This window comes from Pholis gunnellus, assembly GCF_910591455.1.
Source record: "Pholis gunnellus genome assembly, chromosome: 16".
Classification (NCBI taxonomy): domain Eukaryota; kingdom Metazoa; phylum Chordata; class Actinopteri; order Perciformes; family Pholidae; genus Pholis; species Pholis gunnellus.
Window position 1 is genome coordinate 18,389,792 of NC_136543.1, and position 24,476 is coordinate 18,414,267.

General features: G+C 40.9%; 1 protein-coding gene across 1 annotated transcript in view; it reads right to left on the reverse strand.

The window, feature by feature from the left end:
- Positions 1-835: 835 nt before the first annotated feature.
- Positions 836-24,476, reverse strand: part of kcnk9 (potassium channel, subfamily K, member 9) — a gene marked incomplete at both ends in the record, with an annotated part of 29,276 nt that continues 5,635 nt past the window's right edge. The window contains one exon of the mRNA XM_079176236.1: positions 836-1,719. Coding sequence (XP_079032362.1) covers positions 836-1,719 — 884 coding nt within the window. The remainder of the gene's footprint in view (positions 1,720-24,476) is intronic.

The following is a 24,476-nucleotide window of genomic DNA, read 5'->3' on the forward strand; positions in this document are numbered from 1 at the left end:
GTGCCCCTAATATAATTGATATTCAATATGAATGTCATGTGCTGAAATACAGATCTGTTTAAAAGTGTAGTGGGGATGGTGGATTTTCCTTCAGGTCAGTTTGACATCTAATTATGAAAAAGGCCGTAGGTGAAATTAAAGCTTCTGTGGCCAGATCTGATTCCTGATGAGGACACATATTAATAACAGCAGCATGATCCTTTGAATTCAAGACAAACAGACTTTCATTTGGCTGTTCTATAAACAGACTAATGAATTTCACAAAACCATGGCACACTCAGTAAATGACATCTAATGCACATGCTAATATTGGCAACAATATTTTGGCTTGATGCATGGTGAAACCATTGAAATATATGATTGCTTATAGAAAACAATACCTGATGCTTTAAGTCATTTTAAAATCTCTGTCTGCAGTGAGGCAATGGGATAGTACATAACTTCAAGTTAAGGTGAAACAAGCTGACTCCCTTTTGAAAAATAGCATTTCCCCAAGTGTGCATCATTTGGCATGTAACCAAAGTTAATATATCAATTTTGTACTGTAAATCTGAAATAAGGAAGGTCTTCTTGTTTGTGTTTGTAAATGGAGCAATCTCTTGAAAAAATAGACATCCATGCTTCATGCTTTGCATCCCATTGTGTCCGCGCTGTTCTGCACAGTGTTCTTCATAGTGTTCTTCATCCGTTCCCCAAGAATACTTTTTATATTACACACAACCGAAAAAGGAAAAAAAAAAAAGTGCTGAAATAAGATTTGGTAAGGAGCAGCATTGGAAATGTTTGACCTTGTGTATAAAACGTGGAACCTCATTTGTCCTGTGTGTGTTAGGTTTTAGATGGATTTCCTTCTCTTCATGAGCTGGTGATTGTCTGTGAAGCTGTGGAGGCCCGGAGACACCGAGCTGATGGGCGAAGGGAAGAAGCTGTTTTTCAAGGTGCTGGGCGAGATCTCCTCGATCCTGTAGGAAACCGAATGAAAGTACTGATTGGGATTCAGCTGTGAGCTGAATGAGTTCTGATGGGAGAAGGCACAGCCGAGGCCTCCCATCCCTCCCCCAGAGCTGCCGAAGTCATGCGAGTGGTAGTGCATACAGGAGCAGACTGACTGCAAATCAGTCACTTCCGGTCGGTACGGGTCGCGCCGCCGGCGGCCCCGCTGCAGCGATTCGTCCTGGATGTGGATGATCATGCTGTTCCGGTTGCCTGCTAGCGAGGCCCGTTCCTCAGCGTCCCGCCGCTCGTCCTCACTGTTCATAGTCAGGAAACGGAGCACTACCAGGTTGAGGAAGGCCCCGATGACCGTCAGGCCCACCAGGATATACATGAAGCTAAAGGCCACATACAGGGGCTTCTTCTGGAGGGCCCGGTTCTTTTGAAGGGCCACAAAGTCCCCAAAGCCTATAGTTGTTAATGTGATGAAGCAGTAATAATAAGACTGGAAGAAGCTCCAATCCTCGCAATAGGAAAAGGCAGCGGCTCCGATGCACAGCGTGCCGGTGCAGGAGAAGAATCCTACAGTCACCATGTTCTCCATGGATACGTCGGTGATGCTCATGCCGCAGCACTTCTTGATTCGCTTCAGGAGGTACTTGACAAAAGTGTTCATCCTCTCGCCCAGACTTTGGAACATGACAAGAGTCAAAGGGATTCCCAGGACGGCATAAAACATGCAAAAGGCCTTCCCTTCGTTGGTCCCCGGCGCTGCATGCCCATAGCCTGAGAAGAGAGCAGACAGACAGAAGAAGTTAGTGATGCGGGAAGATGATTCGCATAAGTGCTTGTGAATCAGCAGTGGCATCACAAGCACTATACCCGCTACTCCAAAAGCCCCAGATCAGCTTTTGTTTACAAACATGACCAAGCAAGAAATCTCCCTAAGAGTCTACGAGCGCTGCCAAAAGGGGTATTGAATGGGTGCACGCCATGGAAATGTGTCCGCTCATTAATCTGATTTGGGCTCAAAGATTATGGCGGGTGGGGCGTCCAATTAGTCAGAAGTTTCCGGTGAGGTAGAAGAGTTTGGAGGAGGGATTGGACCGGAGTCGTGGGGCAGCCAATGAAGCTTTTAGCTTAATTAAACTTTATCTTTAGACCACAAACTGCTGACTCACAGACAAACAGAGTTTTGAAAACCAAGCTGTGGGGCTAACAATAGGATTCATACATTAGATTTCATTTTGAAATGCAATATAAACGATTTGATGTGCTTTGCAGGAGATTACAGTATGAATGAAGCCAAATGCTCTTGAATATGCAGCGCTGAAAAACAGAGTGTCGTATTGATTACTGCTCCTCTACCACAGCCCATAACTGTGAGTATTAAACATCACAATCATGGCCAAGAAACACCCACCATCAGTTGGCATGTGTATCACTCAACAACTGCCTTCCAAATGGAGACATAATATTTTTGGTGTTTGGCATTTTTTATGTATTTATTTATTCTAGATACATCCTGAGGAAGTTCTGAGTTTTGCACTCTCAAATATTGATTCTGTGTTTTCCCATATGGATCTCCACCCACTCGAGCATGTATTTAGTTATGCACTTTAAAAAAAGGACTCTAGCAATCTTATTTGTACTAGCGGCAAGCGTACTTATGATCTTGTGTGTTATCAGCCTGAGGTTTTATCAGTAAAATGTAAATAAATGTTCCATACCAGTGCTGTTAGAAGCAATTCTTTATCAAGGTTTGAAAGCTAGATTTAAACACTTGGAATTTATTTAGTTTGATCCTAAATGTATCAGTTCATTTTCTGTAATTTGAACAAAGTGTCAGAGTTCAATGCAAAGCTGCACTATTAGTATTTTTCTTATTAATGGGTCAAATGACTGTGTGTGATGTGAAAGGGGTTATTTATTACACAAGTCTTTGGCCTTCAGTTCCCCACTGATCTAAAAACCTTTCTAGCTCTTTGCTTTGGTTTTCTCACCTGCAAACTCCAAGTCAGCTGTTTTCAGCAAACAAGCTCCGGTAAACCTTCTGTATGCTTCCTGTTCAGCGTGGCTGACAAGTTAGTGACTAGCGAGTGACATAGTGGAGCATTCAGCAGCTAAAGAGACAGATCCTTCCCTCAGGACTTGGTTGAAACCAGAATCAAAGCAAAAAGGAGAGTAAGTGTTAGAGAGCCAGCTCACTTCCAGTTAGCCTTATATGCTAACTTGAATCGGGATGAAATAATTCAATTGTGCTGCTTTTCTTGACTTTTGCAATGTTATTAGACCGAATTCATCAAACGCTAGTAAACCAAGCAATTTGCAGGAGATGTGATGCTGAAAAGAAGGCAGTTACTGTTTTACATGAGCAACAGTAGCAACGGAGAAATTGCCGGCGTAGGCTACGGTGTATTGGTTGTTTATGTGTTTTTTCAAGGTAGAGAAAAATGGATTAAAAAATAACAAAATCAAAAATAATCTCATGAATTAATCATCATTATCGTGACAGATTTCATTGAGAACATCTTCGAGATCGTTCTACCGCCCATCACGTGGCTGAAGTTCCAAACTAGGCTCACGTTTTGGCAACAGAACAAACAACATTTGCATATTAAGAGTTGAAATCTCCAGAAAAAGGAAAATGACAAAACAAAACAATAACTGCTTGCACAAAAACAAACCAATGTGGTGGACTAGGTACAATATGTCAAGTAAGTTTCAGTCTCACCCAGTGAGCTGCCAGAATGAAAACTAAAAAAATAAGCAAAGTATATTCAAATGCAGTAAACCGTGCAGAATAACTGGTCGGGACCTTGAAGTTTGGGGTCTGTGCAGGGAGCTGAAAGAGCAGCTGCAGGTCAGCAGCAGCTCACTGTCACTGGTGTGTGCTGACTACAGATGAGCTGATAAAATTCCTTTGACAATGAGCAGCATCGTGTACATTATTTCCACATACACACACGGTCTTCAACAGCACGAACAGCCTTGTTAGAAAACATCTAAAACTCACAATCTTCGCTGCTCTCTCGTGCAGCACAGATAGAGTATAAATGCTAATGCTCACTGTGGAACTGGGAAAGATAAGCCAAATATGATGCAAATCTGTAAGTAGTGGCATTATCATGACAGCAGATGTGTGCAAATCATAGGAATTGCCTCGTCGTCGTTCCTACAGACTTTGTTCTATTTCATGCGGGAGGAAGAAATATTTCAGAACCTCCGCACACTGCTTGGGAAAAATCAATTTGGGTCAAAGTAAACATGTGCGAAATGCAGCTAAACATAATTGTGGCATCCCAAAAGTGTTAGTCAATTCTAATTACATCTCAGGATGGATTTGTATTCTACCCAGCCATCTGTCTTCCTTCCCTCCTTTCTCAAAATTAGCAAATTAATTGATATTGATTCTGATTGCTTAAATTTGTTCTTGCGCAGTAATTAGGACATAATGACTTTACAGCGGCAGCTGTGAAGAAATGACAACTTTCATTTGATCTGCGCTGCGACTCGTCTGTGCAGACAGATAACCACAAATCTTGTCCGTGGATAATCTTTCAACATCATATTTTACACTCAAAGACATTACACGAACTAAAGACTCTGTCTGTTTGTGCAGGTTTGTGTGCGACTCTCGCACTCAGCAGCCTGTCCCCGCAGCAATCAGACTGGAGTGTATTGGATACCAATTCAACAGCTGCCAACTGAAGGGTCGCCGCGCTTGTATGTATTTTCCATTAGATTAGCCGTCCTCTTTTTAAGTTTAAAACTGGACAGATGAGCGCCCGAGTGTCCATTTAGTGATAGTTGAAAGCATTGTGATGCCCAAAGTCTGGATCTTCGAGTGATAACGCGAACACAGGAAGTCATGAAAGCGGTATATTAAAAGGATAGAAACAAGCAATGAAATCACGTCCACAGAGATGTCAAATCAGCTTGAGCTCTCGAGTTTCAGCTTCAGCTTCAACATTCATTAGCGTCCTTATATTCCCAAGGCAATATATATATACGGGATGATTAACACAGATTTACAAGGCTCAGTGAGATGACCCTCAGACCTACAGAGGCAGATATTAACTTGTACAAGTAATCATCTGTGACATGTTCATATCAAATAATGTCCATCATGGATTGATGAGAGACAATGAGGAGATAAGTTCATGAAACTCACATTTTTTTCAGATTCAGTCTCGACTTAAAGTATTTATTTGGTGTCGTCGACGGCATGTTTGGTTTTCTGCGGCAGCGCTGCACTGTGTAATCTGTTTGTCCTGTTGTAATGACTCTATTATCTCCTGTTGTCTTGGGAACAGACATATTTGCTCTGCCACGCAGAGCCGTGCCATGCACAGGTGCTTTTGTGCTCATGTATGCACAGGTGAACCTCATGTGTTCAGCCCAGTGTGTAGTGCAGCGGAAAAAAAGAATCTCACTCTTTAATGAATGATAAAAGCAGGAGAAAGGCCCGGCCACTCAAATATTACGCAACATCTAGAAACTGGAGGGTCGTGTTCCAATACCGGCGTCCTGAAGGAGAAGAACATTTGACATGTTTTCAATCTATATTCTCCTGCCAGCTGCAGACACACGAGTCTTATCAGCCAGAAGCACAAAGTATGTTTGAAACAGAGAAGCACTCCACAATCCTCAAAAGGAGATGCTGTGAATTTGCCAAGATGTAAATGTGATTTGGGAAAGCTCACAATAAATATTTGTTAAAAGTGTCTCCTAAACAGATTTTCCATTCAACAGACATCTTTCTTGGCCTCCTAGAGTGCATCTTAATATCTTAATATTTAAGTAGGTTGGGTTATAATAAACAATGTGACAATTGATTGCTTTAATAAACAAACACATTTTGTAAAAAAAACAACTGCAACTAAAAATCATTTATAGCATTGCTCCATAAGCCTGGCATTGAAAAGTGGGATAATAATAAATCTGCCGGCCATCTGCTAAAATACAAACAGCAAAAGAAATAATGAAAGTCAGATGTTCTGTGCACCTCAGTGTGAGTTTAAGGTCCTATTTTGAGATGTCCATGTCTTTTTGATTACAAAGCAGGTCTAGGTGCGATACAAATACCGGAAAAGTATCAATGCGCTCAGTCTGCGGAGAAATGCACATCGCCAGTATTCTCAGAAACTGTGACTTTAATCAAGTCTCAAGAACTTCTGTAAGGATGTGATGACTCAACTATACAGACACCTGTACAGTTGAGTCATCAACTCAGTAGTAGTTGACAAACACAGGGAGTCCCTGGCTGTCGCGATGCTGTGAGGCCTGTGAACGCAAATGCCGAAGATCCTAAACGCTGATTAATCATAAAAGACTGGGCTTTTTCCAGAGGGAGACTTAAAGAGACAGGCGCTAAAACGGAGCATTTCACACGGAGGGTAAATACAGATATATTCAGAAAGACAGTATGAGAGAAATAATGTGTTTTTTGAACATTAAAACATGTAAACATGTTCTAGCAGAAACCCAAAATACAAGCAGGAACCTAAAAACTAGCATCATATGTCTCCTTTAAAAAGAAGAGCATTTTAGGTAAGTTCAGTACAGCAGTGTCTCTCTCAGAACATTTCAATTTAAATATGTTCTTTTTCTCTGCACATCTGTTGACTCACTCGTTACATATTTGAACAAACCAGAGTGGGAAGTGTCATAACACAGCTACACAAAGGTGGCTCATGAAAATATTTTTGGATTCATTGGGAGTAGGAAGACGTAGAATCTGCAGCTCAACACACTTCAGTGTCACAATCTTTTTCTACAACTTCAAGCTACGACAGACGAGACGAACGAGAAACTCTACGGTCAGCTCTGTGAGGCTGTTCTCAGACCTTAGCGTGCTACTTTGCTCATACTGACAGTGCTACTGTGGCAGGTATGTTTACCATGTTTCTCCATCTTAGTTTAGCCCGTTAACGTAGTAACATTCGCTGATTAGCTCTAAACAAGTACAGCTGAGGTTGTTGGAAATGTCATTCGTTTTGCAGGTCGTAAACCAAAGAACTGGACAAACTGAAGTTTTAACTCCATGATGGCCCAGGATGAAGACATGAATGAACTAATAAATGCCATGGCAATCAATCCAATAGTCAAGACAATTTTGTTCAAAACCACAAATGTCAAACCTCTTGGTGGCGCTTGAGGAAAAGTCAGAGGATCACAAAAGTCATCAGTATGCATTATCAGGGAACCATTAAAGTCTGTGCAAAAAATGTCACTCCACTGCTCATCACTCTCCAGTGTGCATCAAGTTCAAGTCCCTGATGCTCAATTACATAGCGACGTACCTAAATCCCGGCATTCAGTTGTATGAATAAACTGCAAATGCACAACAACTTGTCGTATTAATGTGAGGCAGGATCTCGATCCAAACTCTTCTCCACGGTGGTGGAACGAGTTACCAGACTCCATTTGGTCAGTAGAAACCATTTTTGTCTTCAAAAATGTCTCAGAGACCAACCTCTGGTCCAAGTATGCTCTCTTTCTCTCTCCCATTCCCTCTCTATCTCTTCATCTTTATCCAGCTCTTTCTCCCCCCACAAAAGAGTAATTTGCTCGGCTCAGTTCCACCGAGGAATTGAGTGTTGAGGCACTTATTCTCTGTGAGCTACTGTGACTTGGATTGTATCTCATTGTGTGTCACTTTGGAGAAAAGCTGCTACAAAATGAATACATCAACTAAATGTATATGATTCATTATTAATATTTATTTAAAAAATATAAAGCGCTAGAAGGAAAGTATGGGGATCACGCCGTCATTGTGAATTTATCCTCCGAGGATGGGAACGTCTGTAGCGTGGCTAAAATGTATCTTCAAGGAATTATGATCATGACCAAGATAATTGTTGTTGCCAATCACAGAGCAGAATATTAGACAGATACAGCTATTCATAACCTCTTTCAAACTAAATGCAGTCTTTTTTTTTAGCCGTAACCAAATGTAATATATAACTGTATCACACCCCCTGTGACTCTACACAATCATAACCAAAGTGCCTCTAATGTTTGACACATTTATGAATATACCAAGGCAGCTCTCATCATAAACGGCATGACTCAACCTTTGTTTGGCTCCAGTACACTTTACTATGACTTATTTTGAATGTCTGCCCACACCCACACTGTGAGCTCTACAGGTCTTTGCGGGTGAGTCACTGTTGCTCAAACTCTAAATTGACACAGCTGGCAGCCGAATTCCAATTATTATATTATTATATCACAAATACTTAATTTATCCTGTACTAAAAATAAAAAACGGAACATCTCACAGTCATATAGTGGCTTAATGAATTAACCGACAGCCTACGCTGAGTTCAGAAGCTAAATTCCAGCTGCTACTCATCTGCTGCCTCGTGACTTCACATTAAGCAACTGAAATCCATGATGTTTTTCTCTGCAAAAACAAAGTATTCATGACTAAATAAGAGATAATCAAAGTTAAAGCACTTTATCTAAACACTAATTATGGATAAGTACCTGATGCAACTCCACTACAAAACATCAAAACTATCCCTTTAATGTAGGAGACTACTACTACTAATGAAAAGGAGATTAAAAAGAAGTATGATTCTGAAGTTAAAATTATGAAATTGATTTGTCAAACAGTTGCTTACTTACACATGTAGCAGACACAAAGCAACATTCATTTTGAGTCCTGATTTTGTTCACCTGTGTCAATGCTCACATACCCCTGACACAAATGTTTGGCTGCATAGCAGCTGAATGCTTCCAACTAGTTGTTAACTTTATCTTTCAGCCATTCAGTGCTGGGCAGGCGACTTACAGTCGATTTGTCGGAGCTTTTTTTTTTTTTATCTCTGCATCAGACCAGAAATAAGTCTGTTTTTCATATGATTGAGGAATAGAAACATAGTTGTTTAACATTCGATCTTCTAAAAATATCCCTTTGTCAGAGAATACAGCGGAGGACAGGTTACCTCCCTTTGGTCTTCATTTATTTTCACCCGTTGCTGGTTTTATAATCTAAATCATCCATTATTCATCACACCATCAAGGTAGTCACTCATTAGTACCCACACACAGCCTGGGTAGTAACTCTACAAGTGTCGAGCAGTTGCTTAAACCAACGCTTTCCACTTGTTTGATCCGCAGGTTAATCGGCCTCGTATTACTCCAGGTGCCCTGTTGGCATTAATTGCTCACAGGCCGTGGCATTTTAATGAAGGTCAGAGAGAGCAGGGAGCACAGAGGTGAGAACACCTTGTTCAGCTCTCTGCCTGTGTCTCCACTACGTCACCGACAAGAGCTTAATGTGTCTGGGAAGTGGGAGCACCATGGTTACCTATACAGGCAGGGAACCTTTAGCTATCAGTGCTTTTTGAAACACTGAGTCTTCCCACAATTCCACTTTGTTATAGTACCATAACGGTTACGGACTTTAAGCTGCTGGACGACTTAATTCTATTGTTAAGGGATCAAAAAAAAGTCCAACATTATATCCCACCGATATCAGAGATGCCTGCCAGCAGCTTTAGAAAGATCACATTTACATTTTAAGTGTTTTGGCTGATGCTGTTATCCAGATACGTACAACAAGTGCACGATCACATGGAGTAACAGGAAATACATGCAAAGAGCAGATTCACCTTAAAGTCATCATCCTCATAGTTTCATGAATTAATGTCTGGGTTTTTTATTTAACACAAACATAACTCAAACTCTAGCTTTTCTTCATTTAATGGCAGTGGTGTGGTGCTCAGGGATGATTGTCTTTAATGTTTTCAGTTTATTTGGAACATGCCAAATGTTGTACAGCGACAAATGAACTTTAATCAAAAAAAAAAAAGAGGAATAAAAGGGGATTTCAAAAACACTTTCATGTTCTCAGAATCCTAGTGTGTTGGACAGCACGCTGAACGCACAAGTGCTGTGCAGCAGAAGATGCTGCGCTGCTAATGGCAGCTAGCTGCTGGAAGCAGGAAGACACACTGACTTTAAACACTGAACTTCCTTCTTGAAGTCAAAACTATTTTTTCCACAAGTAGTTTAGGTCTCAAGATGTCATGGGTGTCTCTGTGTTGGTTAAAGAGTACTACAGTATTATCATTGCGGTCATATAGGGACACGGACGTGTCTCAGCCACACTATGACATGTGCTTTTAACAACTTCTCATATCTAAATAACAAGACATGGTTGTATAGTAGCGTTCTCTAAGGTTTGAATGATTGTTGTCATGGTTTGACAACAGTTAAAGTACACTTGTCGTGCCATAATGTCACACAAATTATCACCGTATAAAGGTTTTGTGGCTAATATTTTAGCACACAGTTGCCTCTTTACACATCCAGCAGCCATGTAGCAACATTAGCATTAATTTGGAGTCATAATTCTGTCCACCTGTTTGAATGTAAGTCCAATATTTACTCTAATTTTCTATATGCTCCAAAATGTTCACTGGTTGCTAACTTGGTGCTGAGCCATTCGTACTTTCTGCAATGCTAATTTGCTATTGAGGCTACAGAGGACCACACCAACTGTAAGAGGACATATGTGAGGTAAAATTGTCTCCATTTCTCCTCAAACTCCACCTCGGCTTTTCCCTTTATTCATTCAATTTAGGATTCTCTGGCCCTAGTTACTAATACACCTACCTATATGCTGTACACCCCCTTCCAGGTTTCAAAACACATTCATATGCCTGTGGTTGCCCTGACAAATGATTCAGTTTAGGTATGCAAGACAAACTCAGACCCCGTATGCATATTAAGACAGAATGCAATGAGAGGATTTTAGAAGCTACTGCCAAACGGCCACATCGAAAGCTCACATTGCCTGCATTCTTATTTACACATTTCCTGTAGGGGAGCGAAGTTAGAGAAGTTTCAAGGTCACTGCATGAGAAAGTGTGTGTGTCGGCCCGCAACAGCAATTAACCGGGTAAATAAACCGGAAGGAATTCTGTACGTGTGGCGTCATCTCGTTGTAGTGCGTGCCAAGCGGACAATGTGAAACCAGCTGGACTAAGAAATGTGTGTGTGTGCCCTTGCAGAGTCAACTTAGAATAAAAACAGCGCCGCCTCAAATATGTCGTCCCTCGGTTGTCTGTTTGCTCTGGAGAGCTCAATGTTTTCTTGGAGAGACAAGGTAGATGGTACACAAAAGGGAGTCTGAGCTAGAGGCTGAGCAGCCGGAGGAGAGAAGCTGGTAATCCTCAGCATTGCTTGAGGAAGACGGGGGGCTGTAGCTCTTCAGAGAATTTGAGATTCCTTAAATCTTGAGGTACAGCCAATGCATGCTAGGTATGTAATCCATCTCATGACTCAGACCTGTAATGTCTATCCTGACTGTAATTCTGTCAATGACACTTGAATCTGAGGATGCAGATCCATTCATTCCAAGAATGGTTATATTCTTATATTGTGAAATGGGCTCTTCTCGCGATTGTGCTCCCCGGATGAATCCGAGCAGCAGTGCAAGATTCAGCGGGGAAGCGCAACAAACAACCCCCTACGGCTATAAAGAACAGAAGCCAACAGACACACATCAGTGAGATATGGGACACACAGCGCAAGGCAAGAGATGCCGTGGCCAAGTATGGTAATGAGAAAAGACATAAGAAGGAGCTGGGATAGCAGAGAGAGAGAGAATCAGCCAAAAACAGCCACAGATAGCAGTGTGTAGTACGCAAAAGTAACAAGAAGTGAGACCTATCGGGCATCAGTTGCATCCTGGGTAAACCCGATGAACTGGTGATGTCATCAGTTATTTTTGTACCTGCTCTTTTTAGTCCCACTAGTGGTATTTAGGGTTGGCAATGTTGGTCTGTCAGTCTCCTCATTTAGAGATCCACATTTTGTAGTGTTGAGACGGATTGCCATGAAAAAACATGCATGTCCCCCGCAGAATGAATTTGGTTTTTGACCAAATTCCTGCAAACCTAGAAAGATGGTGAACATGGTAAACGTTATACCTGCTAAATGTCAGAATGTTCGGGTTTGTCTTGCTATCGTGCTATCGTGTCCTTATTAGCAGTTAGCTCGAAACGCCACTGAGCCTATTAGCACAGTTGCCTCACAGAGCCGCTTGCATGGCTGTAGACTCTTAGTCTCCGTACTTCTCAAATTAAGGAAAAGATTGATTTCAGCATTCAGAATTCTGCATTCATATTTAAAATCTTCAGGCGACAGGACAAGAGTTTTATGGTTTATCCGTTGGCTACACCAGAACCACAGAAATAGATTGGGCTTTATACTTCTGCTACACTACATTTCGGAGGTAAATGTACTTTTTCAGTTGGCTGTTTTAAACCTGAACTATATTTAATAATATTATATCTATGTTTTGATGAAGAGAGACAATTGAAACAGCAGATTTGCCATGACTTGAAATACATACTCTATTATTAAGAAATGTTGATTGAGCTTGTCGGCGTGCACTTTATAATATAACATATTTGTGGTCTCAATATCTAGAGAGTTGATGACATTCAACCCACCCAACACAACAGTTTTAAGCTAACAGAACTTGATCTAACCGTGATGACCGTGACATTATGAATACTCAGAGTTATTACGAGCACAACAATGCAGACATTCTCACTGCAGCCTGAACTTCTGTTAATAATTCATGATTTTGGATTGCAGTTTTATTGAAAAATACATCCATAGAGTCCCAATAACAAAAATGAAATCCAAGATTTTCCCTCGGAACAAATTTCGGAGATCATGTGTTCAGCTTTAAGTTTTGATGAATTATTTATCGTTCCTTGCTTTGTTGCGTTTTGTTTGTTCTCGCTGCTGATACAGTAATGAGTCAGCCAAGCTGTCGCAGAGGCCATAAAAACTTGACAACTGTCTTGACAAATGGATGTGGCGTAATATTACTTACTGCAGTGGCAAATTCGACTTTCCACAGGATCAGGAGAGATTAGTTCAGGATCACCGGACAAAAGGGATTCTAATTTAATCTTTCATCCTCCATCAGGCAGATTATTGTCCTTTTGTGAATGAATGACATGATACATCTAGATTGAGTAGCAGATTTCTAGTCTTGATGACAATGATGATAAGATATAATAAGGTAAATGTGAATTGACACTTAATTGACATTTAAAAATCATAGTGTTGCTGCCTACTCAGATTCATTATAATGCTCTATTCATCTCATATTTCAAATACTTTCACAAAGGTGACTTAGAGGCCTACCTATCACCTGAAAACTACTAATCAACAATGAGTCACCCAACATCTTATCAGATAATCGTTGTAGCACCGCTCTTCCGTCTTCGTTTTTTTTTACTTCGGCTCCCAGCGCAACGCTGTCTGGGAGCAATTTCAGTGATAAAACACCACGAGGGAGATGAGTATTAACAAAGGTGACTCATACTCCTGCAACCTTCACAGCAAATCATAATTCCATATTTCATTTGAAAGGATGTTTCACTAATTTTCTCCTCTTTAAATGCCCGCTGTGAGCCGTCTTTGAAGTCTCTCCTCTGAAGACTGTTTTTTTGATGTCCTCTGTCCGAGCCAGTGATCTCAGAGCGAGCTACTAAAGTGATAAACACGACTGGAGGACTTTACTACGAGATGTCGAGCCGTCAGCGGCACGCTGGAGCCGTCACGTGAGCATCAAAGCAAGCAACCGAAGCCAGGGACCGGTTTGGGGAAATCAAAAATGTATGATGTGTGAATTAGTTATTAGATTGACGAATGGCTAAATTAGGTGATATTCTAGGGAAAAAAAGCTGTCTTATCAAGCTATAAAAATTTACATTTTGGTATAAAAATGATCATAGACCAGCCTGGTTGGTAAAATAAAATGTGCTGTCTGGAGCTGTCTGTTTGCAGCTTTAAATTTAATTTCAGTTTATTACAACTTCTATGTACATCATTTTGGCCACCAACTCTTTTGGTTATAATAACCACAGTTGGGTAATAAATCATTACTTAGTAAAGCGTTGAAATACTGCATTTGCCATTTTTTAGAAACAAGTAGTGAGAGGGATCACAATTTTAGAGTAACTCCTGTTTCTCATGTCAGTTACTAATCCTAGTAACTGTCCGTTACTTCGACAGTTATTTAGATAGATTACTCTGACAAAAGCAATCGAAAGAAAAAAGGTATTTACAAAAACAGTTACTCAAATTTGAAAGTTATTTCAACGATACGCAGTCAAGGAAAATGTCGATGTCGATGTCTTCTTTAGTGTTAATTGTACAGAAATTCATTTACATTTACTTGTCAATATTATCATTAGAATAAGTGTGCAATATTCCGTGTGTGCTGAAGTTGTTAGCAGAGTTGTATCCAGCACATATGGAGCAACATCAGCAGTCATTTGGAGATTTTTCTGGCCACCTAATGAAGTCCAATATTCACTCTTTTCTCCACCAACTCCTGAGGGAAACATGTGTCTCATTAGCTGCTAAATGCTCCACTATGTTCACTTTCTAGTTGCCAAATGCGTCTGTCTGCTGTTGCGTGCTGGGCACATGACGAACCGTATACAGTGGGGTTCTAGAGCTTCTTTTAATGAGCTGAAAGATGCTCTGTAGAGCAGAGGGAATCTGCAGAGTCAGGTGATATTGACCCCAGTAGTCATGCGTTTCATTACACTATAACAATATGAATTGCAGCTGCTTTGAAACTAAATTGAGTTGAACTAGACATTCCTTGAGATATGCACAGATATGGAACACCAAGAGCTTGTGATCATTGCAACATTTTCACAAGAAATCATCATTGCATTGTTGATTATCTGGTTAATATCTTTGCCAGATGTCAGCCTGCAGGGAGATCATGTGTTCAGTCCACTGCTAGTCTCGCATACCACTGAACCCATCAGCCTGATATTTCTGTGCTCATTCATGACTGTATGCTCGAGGACCTCTTGATGTTCCGGTGATTCATCAGTTTTGAAAAAAATTCTAAATTAAATATGCTGTTTCATACCGCCATTAACTGCTGACTCCTCACTCCTCTTGACCGGCCGGACGGGGCGGAAGTGATCAACAGCTGTTTCAGTTCAGCTAAATGCATTACCGGCAATCTGCGAGGCTAAAAACAGACCTTACCTAGTCTGTTGCATGAGGCCACATTCTGGCTCAAAAACGGACTCAAAAGTTTGTTCTCATTTTCAACCAGAGCATCTTCAGATTAATTCCATACCCGATATATTATGATCCACTAAAATTAGGCCCGATAAGGGAATGAATGTTTATCTTTGCCGCCATCTTGACTGTAAGGGAGCCTGGAGGGACAATTGAGCGACATTCAACTCTTCTTTGTTTGGAAGGGGAGGGAGACTCACCTGGCAGAGAGCTGCACTCTACCGAGTGTACTTTTCTAGTTGCTTTATCCTCCTGCATTTAATTCGTTTTTTTATGTATAAACAGTGCTATGTTCATTTTGTGTCTCATGCCCATATCTTAGTTTTTTTATTTATTTTTGGGGAGATCCATCTTTTTACATCTGTTAAGTGTTTATATGCTGGTGTGTAAAATACTAAATGAACACATTTGAAAATAAAAATAAAAATAAATTAATAATATTGCTCTACCCCGGCTCTGGCATACAGAGATAGAGACCCCACTAATGTTGCTTCAGGCAAGATTAATCGTGGCGTTATGTTCCACCAGATGAACTAGAGAATCGGGGGGAAACCTGGAGTACAGCAGCAGCATCAGCTCTGCTCGGTGTTGATAACTGTCATTAATTTCAAAGCATAATCTCCCCGCACTTCCTTTAAAAAGGTCAAATAAACCTCTGTAGACATCATTACGCTGGATGCATTTCACAGCAGCCGTAGCCCAGCGTGGTCATCACAATCCTCCCGACGTGCAATATCATTACGATGTCTTCAGACATTTCAAGTCAAGTCGCATTCGCGTCCTGCAGCCTGCTCCTGGCAGGACTTCTGAGCTGTCCCAGGTGTCACTCTATATCCCCTGTTAGGCCTCACCTAATGAAGCTCATTGCCCAGCTTGGAAATATGGCCATTGAGTGCTGCTAAGCAACAGGCACTCGTGCTGTTTCGTCACCTCCACAGAGAACCCGACACCGCTTGGCCTGGCGTGCCCCTGCTGCCAACAGACATGTAACAGGGATGTGTTTTGCTGTAGTCAGAAGGTCATGTCAAACTGATGTCTCTGCTATTTCTTTTTTTGCAAGTAAAAGACACGGGATGTTTGTCCCAGCAGGTCTGTCATTATGTCGACCCACAGCAGCCGGGCAGCCGTCACTAACGGTCAGTGTAGTTGCGTCTTGGCTCCACGTCGCAGCTTGTTTGGCCTCTCAGAACTGAAGCCCGCCAAACAGAACAGACTGGACAGACTGGCTTTCTTGTTTTCCACCTCACTTTTAATTCAGTGCACTTCACATCGCTTTCCCATGCCTATTCATTCTGCAGCATATCAGCCATTTAGTATAATGCACATGCAATGACTCAAAACTAATTCAGCTTCGTATTTACATAAATCATCATGTATATATCGTGATTACTTTGCACAAAATGAACACCTGCATGCATAATGTTCCAGCAATCACAAAAAAGCACATGTTGCATATTGTGTTTCATGATAATAACTCAGCTGCACATTATATTCCTTTTCGTTTATCATGAATTCATTATCATATAATTAGGAGCGACCTATGTCAACATGCACTCAGAGCAATGCCATGCAGAGTGATGGTAATGCTGTGACAATTATAGCCGTAATCCCTCTGCTTTATTTGTTTGTTTTCCAACCTATGTAATTCTACTGTCACAGTGCTATCACACTGTATTTGCTTTCCACCCTCCGGGGGCACCGCATTTAGTATCAGAGACACTACTCGTGTATCAGAAACGCCAGCAGACCACACACTGTGCACAGGCCGCCGACGCTGATTTCATGCTGCTGTTCCGTGGCAATAACTCATACAGGAGACCACACATTCCCACTCTTTCTACAGATGGAATAAAGTGGCTGTGATAAGACCGTGTGGGAGTGCATTACAGTGCAGAGCTGCAGAGGGAAGATGATTGTCAGGGTCCAGCAGGAGAGAATTAACAGCAGGTTATAGTGATGGAGTAGCATTGGTCATCGGCACTCTTACTGTACCCACTGGCAAATTACATAAAATACGCTGGAGTTTAAACTGTAAGTGCCGGGTTCTTTAAGGGAGCATGTCAGAGAGGAAGATGAGATGAATATGTGTACGAGCATAATAATTAGATGAAATGCAAATCCGTCTCGTGCCTGAGCTGCAAGGAGGAACACGCAGCAGTTTAGCAGCTGGTTACTGTGTCGTGCTGACTCACAGCCTGCGGCAACCGGAGTGGATCAGAATGCAACTAGTGGCCAAAGGATGACGTAAGTCGTATTGCAGAGTCCACTTGATTCCCATTGCTGGGAAATATCTCTTGGAGTCAGGTGAAACTTAAATGATGGTGTTATTCTATATGTTCTTACTCTCATGAAATGAAAAAATAAAAAGACAGAGAGCAACAGTGCATAGGGCTCAGTAACTGTCTAAAACAGCAGGGAACTGTAGTTTTTTAGAAAATGTCATAAAACAGGAGGGAAGCATCTCAGCTGTGGATTAATACACATTTCTTGCACTAGTGAGTGTTTTACAGCATCAGGACAATTAATGTGGGATTGACTAAAATTGATACCTTGTGTATTTCGTGATGAAATGACGGCCTTGATGTCAGAATAAGGCTCAAGTTGTAAAACTTCAGTTTTCCTTCAAAATGAGGCCCTAAAATGTCAAATCTAATTTAAAAAAATGATCCATTCTTCGTCTTTCTTTATATATTTTACAACATTTCTAGACATGAATTGAAGTGTCCTTCAATGTACTCTAATTTCAATATTTGATACAGTGAAGAAAACTAAACTTCGATACCATCGTGACATCTTGTCTCTGACACTTCTATTACTTAGCATGCCTATATTAAGATTTCATATATCAATATTTAAAGGTAAAACTGCATTCATATTTTTGTATAATTAATAAGCAGACCCCATTTGCAGCGGGTGTACTCAATGCAGTACGTAGCACATCAAGGTTAGATTTAGTGATATAAAGCAATTGCTGTGCGGCAGGTCGTAGGTACAGACTTTTCTCCAGCTGGATGATGGTGTCTATCAAATATTACATTCACACTTTCATTCAGTGCGAGTGCTTTGTGCCAGGATGGTAAAAGGTGTGCTTGTTTGAGTTCACAGAGCTGGTGAAGCAGGTGCATCGAACAACACTTTCCATGCTATTCTTCTGTGAATTGGCAACCAGAAGGAATATTTTAACAACAATAACAGAGATTTATGAAAGAGCTGCTCAAGTCACAATGCCAGATATGCAACGGGACAGTATTTAAATATACCACAGGAAACACTTCACCCCTCTATCCTCTTCTCTCCAGCCACAGTCCACCTCCATTTTCTTCCTCGATGTTCAGCCAACATGGCTCCTCTCTGACAGCTGCTCAAGAAGGACACCACCTGCCCCCCTCCCCGACTACAAAGAGGCACTACGGTTCATCAAGCAACACAGCTCCCCAATCACACTCTCTACTCACACTGGCCCACTTGAGCCTGGATGAGCCCACTGTGCTCGTCCCTCTACTCCGCTCCGCCTGCGCTGCAGTGGAACAGCCAGTCGCCACCACCACTTGAATCCTCTAAGAAACTCAGAGTGCGAGAGGAAGCCTCTTGCAGTCCCGTGGGCATTTTCAATGCATTTATGTGTACGGTATAGAGGCTTCTCTCCACACACAGATTATGAGACACTCAACAAATGCTTGCCACGAGCCACTGACATTGTCGTGACGGATGAAATCAGTGAGACAGTGCAGAGAAGTAGTGCCAATAACATTGGAGGAAAGCAAACTAAGAACAGAACAGTCCAGTGAAGCTGAGTAACCTGCAGATGATTTCTTCAGCCCGTTTCTTTCAGATTACCTTTGTCTTATGTTGCTTCATCTCTTGTTGTAGCCCCATGGATGCCTCAGGGCATGTTTCAAGGTAGATACCTCTTTGAGATGACTGACATCTCTTGAGCCAGGAATTAGACCGAGAGGAGTACAGCTATATTTACACATCCCCTTCTGCCCAAAGGTGAAGAGTTAGATACAGTAGCTTTAAGGGTTCTGTCTCTAGGTAAGATTTGAGGCTTATCTTGGCTGCAGCAGTTTTTCACATGCCATTCAAGCTTAATGTAGTGCCTGACTTGTATTAGCAGAAGAACAGCAGAACTCTTTTTTGTGGCTCAAGCTTGACTTGAGCATTTTGTAGATTAATAATGGCATAAACCTACACACTGGACCAATGCACACTTTTTATTACTTATATTAAATATGTTTATGATTTTTAAATTTGAAATGCATTGTGTATATTTACGTTTGTAATTCTTACTCATACAGTTATTCTCCATTGCGCCGCAGCCTTTTGAGCACAGCCTTAAAGGGCCGGCGTGTAGGATTTGGCGGCATCTAGCTGTGAGGTTGCAGATTGCAACCAACTGACATCCACCAGCTGAGCCGAGCCTGTAGCAGGAGAACTACTGTGGCCAACACCACAACCGGAGTGCCACTATGTAGAGCCAATGTTTGGTTTGTCTGTTCTTGGCCTTGTAGAAACATGGCTGTGCAAAATACAGGACTTCATGAAGAGGACCCGCTGTGTATGTAGATATAAACAGCTCATTAGGAGGTAAGTAAACCACAATGACTCTGATTTACAGGTGATTATACACTAAATAAAACGTCCTGGTACACATTTCGGCCAATAGATCCCCGTAATTGCTACACTGTTCCTTTAAGAGCATACCACACTACATGTTACTGTACATGTAATGAGAATGTAAGAAATAGTTATTATTTAACTGTGTGCACATCTACGGGGAGTATGGTATGTTGAGTTGCAGACTGTTTTACTATTCAGCTTTGTTTTCTCTTCCAAATTAGTTTATTCGTCTATTAAATCCATCAAACTTCTCTTTTGCTAGATTGTTGCAATTCATTTGATGTGTAATTGTTTATACCAGTGATGACCAAAACACACAAAAAAATACTGAATAAAGGGGGTTTATAGTAAGGGGAGAAATAATATGTCTACCTAATTTAATTTCAATCTATCCAACAGCTGTCTGGAAATTTCACTAAAAGCAAATGTCAACTCGCTGCTGGCACGAGAGAAAAGGAGAGGGATCGACTGACCTCCCGAAAGACTGCCATTGGCATTACTAGAGCTCTGCTGCCAAAAATAGAATTGTCAAAATCAAAGCAGTAGAGGCCAAGACATCCTGACTTTTAGTCTCTAGTGCGAACTCCAAAACTTCTGGATCCTATATTCCCCATAATGCACCATGGCAGCATCTCTTGTCTTGTGAATATGTCTTTCATACTCCACACATAATATACAGAGAATGTAACTAATAGGTTGTGTAAAAGCCAAAACAGAGATAACCCCAGGATGATGTCATCACAAAGTAACCTCCGATGACATCATCTGGGTTATTTTGGAGACTTTGAAAGGCTTCCTTCAGAGCCACAGACATTATGACATGGTGCAGAAGATGGATTACTCACAGCCAGAGTAGTACTCCTTATGACGTTTAAACTTTGATGTGTAAAACTAAAAGAGCGCCTTTTTAAGATGAGCATAGCTGGAGTGTTCTCATAACTCTCTTTCACACTAACATCTTATGTCATTTTCTTTTCTTTAGGATGAAGCAACGGGCACAAACTGTGTTGCGCAGCGGGATCTTGTGTGCACAGTTTAAACAGTCCAGCCGGCTCCAGAGCCAGCGACTCCCACAGAGAGCATCCGCACCACAGGAACACATTCCCATCGATCTGCGTGGAGACCTCCATCAAGCTCACGGCAGGACACTTCGGCAAAGTGAAAATAATCTGCTGGCAACAAAGTGCAACTAGGGTGAAAGCCTCGAATCTTTCTTCAATAAGCAGCAGTCAGACGCTATTAACAACTTTGTTTCGAGAACAAAGGCGAGTACAAAATTCATCCGGCGTTATAAGCAGGCTGCCGAGCAGCAGGGTTTAGATTTACAGCACAGATTTGATCTCGTAAATTGGGGACAGGGAAGTAAAATCTCAAGTGAACAAAACCACTAAACACTCCATTAATCATTGATGGGCCTCGCGTCGTCCAGGTAATGTAACACCAGCGTCGAGGGGATAACAACACAAGAATCTTCACATATTTTTGTTTTAATCAATGTTCCTTCATTACAAGTACTAAATCAAACTAGACACGAGTAAAATTCCATTTGAAGTTCTGGATGCAAACACTGATGTAAACAAATAAGTCTGTTATATACTGAAACACACTTATACAGTTGATATTCATTGAGTTATGATTAAATGAATTCAAATGAACATGACATTTTATATTAAGTAAAGTATAAGCAGACAATGTTCTGACATACGTTGTGCATTACATGATTAATTCAGTGTCCAGCTTACATACTGATCATTCACAGCTATTGAAACCACAGGGGATCTGGCCTCCTGAGGGGAAAAGCTGATTGTAATATGTTTGTGATGATTTCACACCGAATGTCTTCATGTGGTGACGTGAATGGGATCTCATGAGCAAACATGAAGTAGGGTTTCGGAAGCCCAGGGAGTTTTTTTTTTCTTATTTTCTGGAACTAATACCAGCACTACGACAAATTAATTTGTACACGGACTGTGATGTGGTAACAAAAAGAGTCCAAGTCAGCAGAGTGAAGCTGTACACAGCAGAGATTTGAGCAAAGTGTTAATGTCGGCGTTCCAAAACCAAGCGGCAACCTCCGGTTCTGAAAAGTGAAGCTAATGCTAAAGTGCCTTAAACTTGCATTCTTTCTAATGGCCATCAGGGGGAGACATAAGTCATAAAGTCATACTGTACAGACGTTTATGAGAAAATGACTTCTCACTTGACTTGTCCGGTCTGGTACTTTTCCGCTTTCACAAGCTGTGTTTTTCGTTCATGAAAGTCAATTGTAACAGCTTTGATTGCCTTCAAAATGTCTTATTTCCTGTTTGGTTGTACTGAGCTCCACCCATTCGTGTAACTTGTTGTTACAGAAAAAAAAGTTTTCAATGCTGTGAGCACCACACATGAAATGCAGTTCACCTCCACTGCATTGACCGATATCTCAAATCTATCTACTTGATGCCAATTAAGTTTTTTCAGAAATTTTGGTGAACTTATCCTTATAGAATAATCATATGTGTTTGCATAAATGCCTTGAAGCCAGACGCATCTGAAAAAATAAGACTGGAGATTTAATGAGCGTAGACTGTAGCCAGACAGGTTGCTGTTTGATTAAAGGAAGGTAACCTGAATGCAATTTTTATTCCCATTCATATGACGATCTGAGTGCTCTCTCTAAAATGTGCTCAATTTGTTTTGCTTAGATGCCGGCTAAGCGTTGCCAAAAACAACATAAAATCGGAGAAAAATTATTTTGGACATTTACCCCATTGTCCCTGAATTCTGAAGATGTATTCCACCGTAAAACAACATGACATAAACCATTAATCACTGTATATACAACTGTTACTAATCTCTATCACGTATAATGAATGAACAAATTACCTGGATTTAAAATATGTTCAATCATTTTATTAACTGCTGCTCGAGAACAGAAGTCTTGGAAATCCTGTGCCTTTGATGTATTGGAGATTTACATAATCCATACTAAGTACTGGGACACTCGGGTTATTACAGCCCGTGTGTCATCAAGAAAATGAAGATGAGTAAGCAGGTTTATTGACCCTCCTCGTGGTGGAGCTTTTTCGATGTTAGAATGAGAGAACCATCAACAGGCTCTCTCTTTGAGAATAAAAGCTGCCTGTCGGGAAAAGCAACAAGGACAACTGCCCCTATGTAAAGCCACTTTGTACATCCAGCTCTCCAATCAGTCCTCGTCAATACGCAACATATGAGCACCGTCTTACTCATGTTCTCACACGACTATCAGCGTACATGCTTCACATGTGCAGGACCCCGCCTATCAAGATTACAGCGTGTATTACCATCCAAAGCATGACAGCCGAGTGCAAGCAAAGTGCAGCTTTTAGCAGCATGTGGCCCCGTGTGGAGTACCAGACAGATTACACAGCACGTCTGTTGTATGCAAATGAGGCCCTTGAAAACATTTCAATCCCCCGACCCTGGAACCCTGACAGTTCCTTCAGCCAAACATGTTTCTTATATTGCATCTAAATCATAAATGCTTTCCTGTGCTTTAAGGAGAACACACACAGAGAACATGGTGTTTTTTTTGTATAATTTACAGTATTATCTATTATTATAAATCACTAACTGGAAGTCATTTATAGTTAGTTTACCTATGAAAGCTATAACTTATAGAAAGCTTTAAATTGTCTACTTTGAATGGCTTGATTCAGAATGAACTCTCTTTTAGTGGACTCGTCCTACTGGCACATAAACTGTGTATAACGTGTGAGCGCAAGTCCAGAAATCTGGAAGTGGCACTTTCTGTGCAGCGTAATGGAAGCTGTGACTGGCACAATGGGTCCAATGGCATCCGACTCATCTTCACAAAGAGCTTTCATTAGAAAGGACGCGTGATGAAGGTCTCTGTGAGGATGATGGTAGCCACTCGTTAAGCACTAAATCATAGACGCATTTAACTATTGTGTAAATAATCGTGCTTTTCAAACTATTGCCTCGCGTGACATTTGAGTTCGCTTGACATTTGGAAAATTGTATTTAGCATGATAAAATGTTTTATGGACAGTGTCGGGAGTGATATGTTACTACAGTAAAGGTTCACTTGTCAATATTTTTATGGAAACGATTAATGGATCAGATTACTGTGTAATCTGAGAAGGGATAACTATATTATCGTCCAACTCTGCAGCGCTGTTTTTGGCATTTAAACTAGCTTTGTTTTGGTTTTCCAGCCCACAAACGTTACGCTGTCATCCAGCTCATCTCCAGCAGCAGACCGCTACATCAGCAGTGAACATGTGCCGATAAACAGGCTGTATATGCTACAGTTAGTTGGCAACTAACTGGTGATGTAAGCTGAACTTTAAGGGAAACTAAACTGACTAAAGCGTTGGTGGAGACCAAAACGGAGCTAAAATGAGAGTGATTATTGGATTAGTCAGTTGGCCAGAAATCCAAATGAAGGCTGATGTTGCTCCGTGTCTGTTGGATGTGTACATTTGCAAATGTTTGGTAGCACATTCGGGATAACAACTTAATTAGCCGAAGATATGTTTTCAGCCACATGTGCTGCTAAAGACAATCAATTAATGCAGCTTTAATGAAGCTTGAACGTACTCTGACTATATTTTTGTGACTAGAATTCTTAGATCACAGATATTTTTAATTTATAATTCAATTTATAATTTATAATTTATTTTACTTATATTCGTAATTATCTGGATTTTTATTTTTTCATCAAATACAAAAAATAAAAGGCTGTTTTTTTCTTTACAAAGACACGGAGGTGCTGACTTGGAAAGCCTGTAAAATGTTTTAAAATGTTCAGAACACATTTCTTATGATTGTTTGCAGCAAATGGAGTA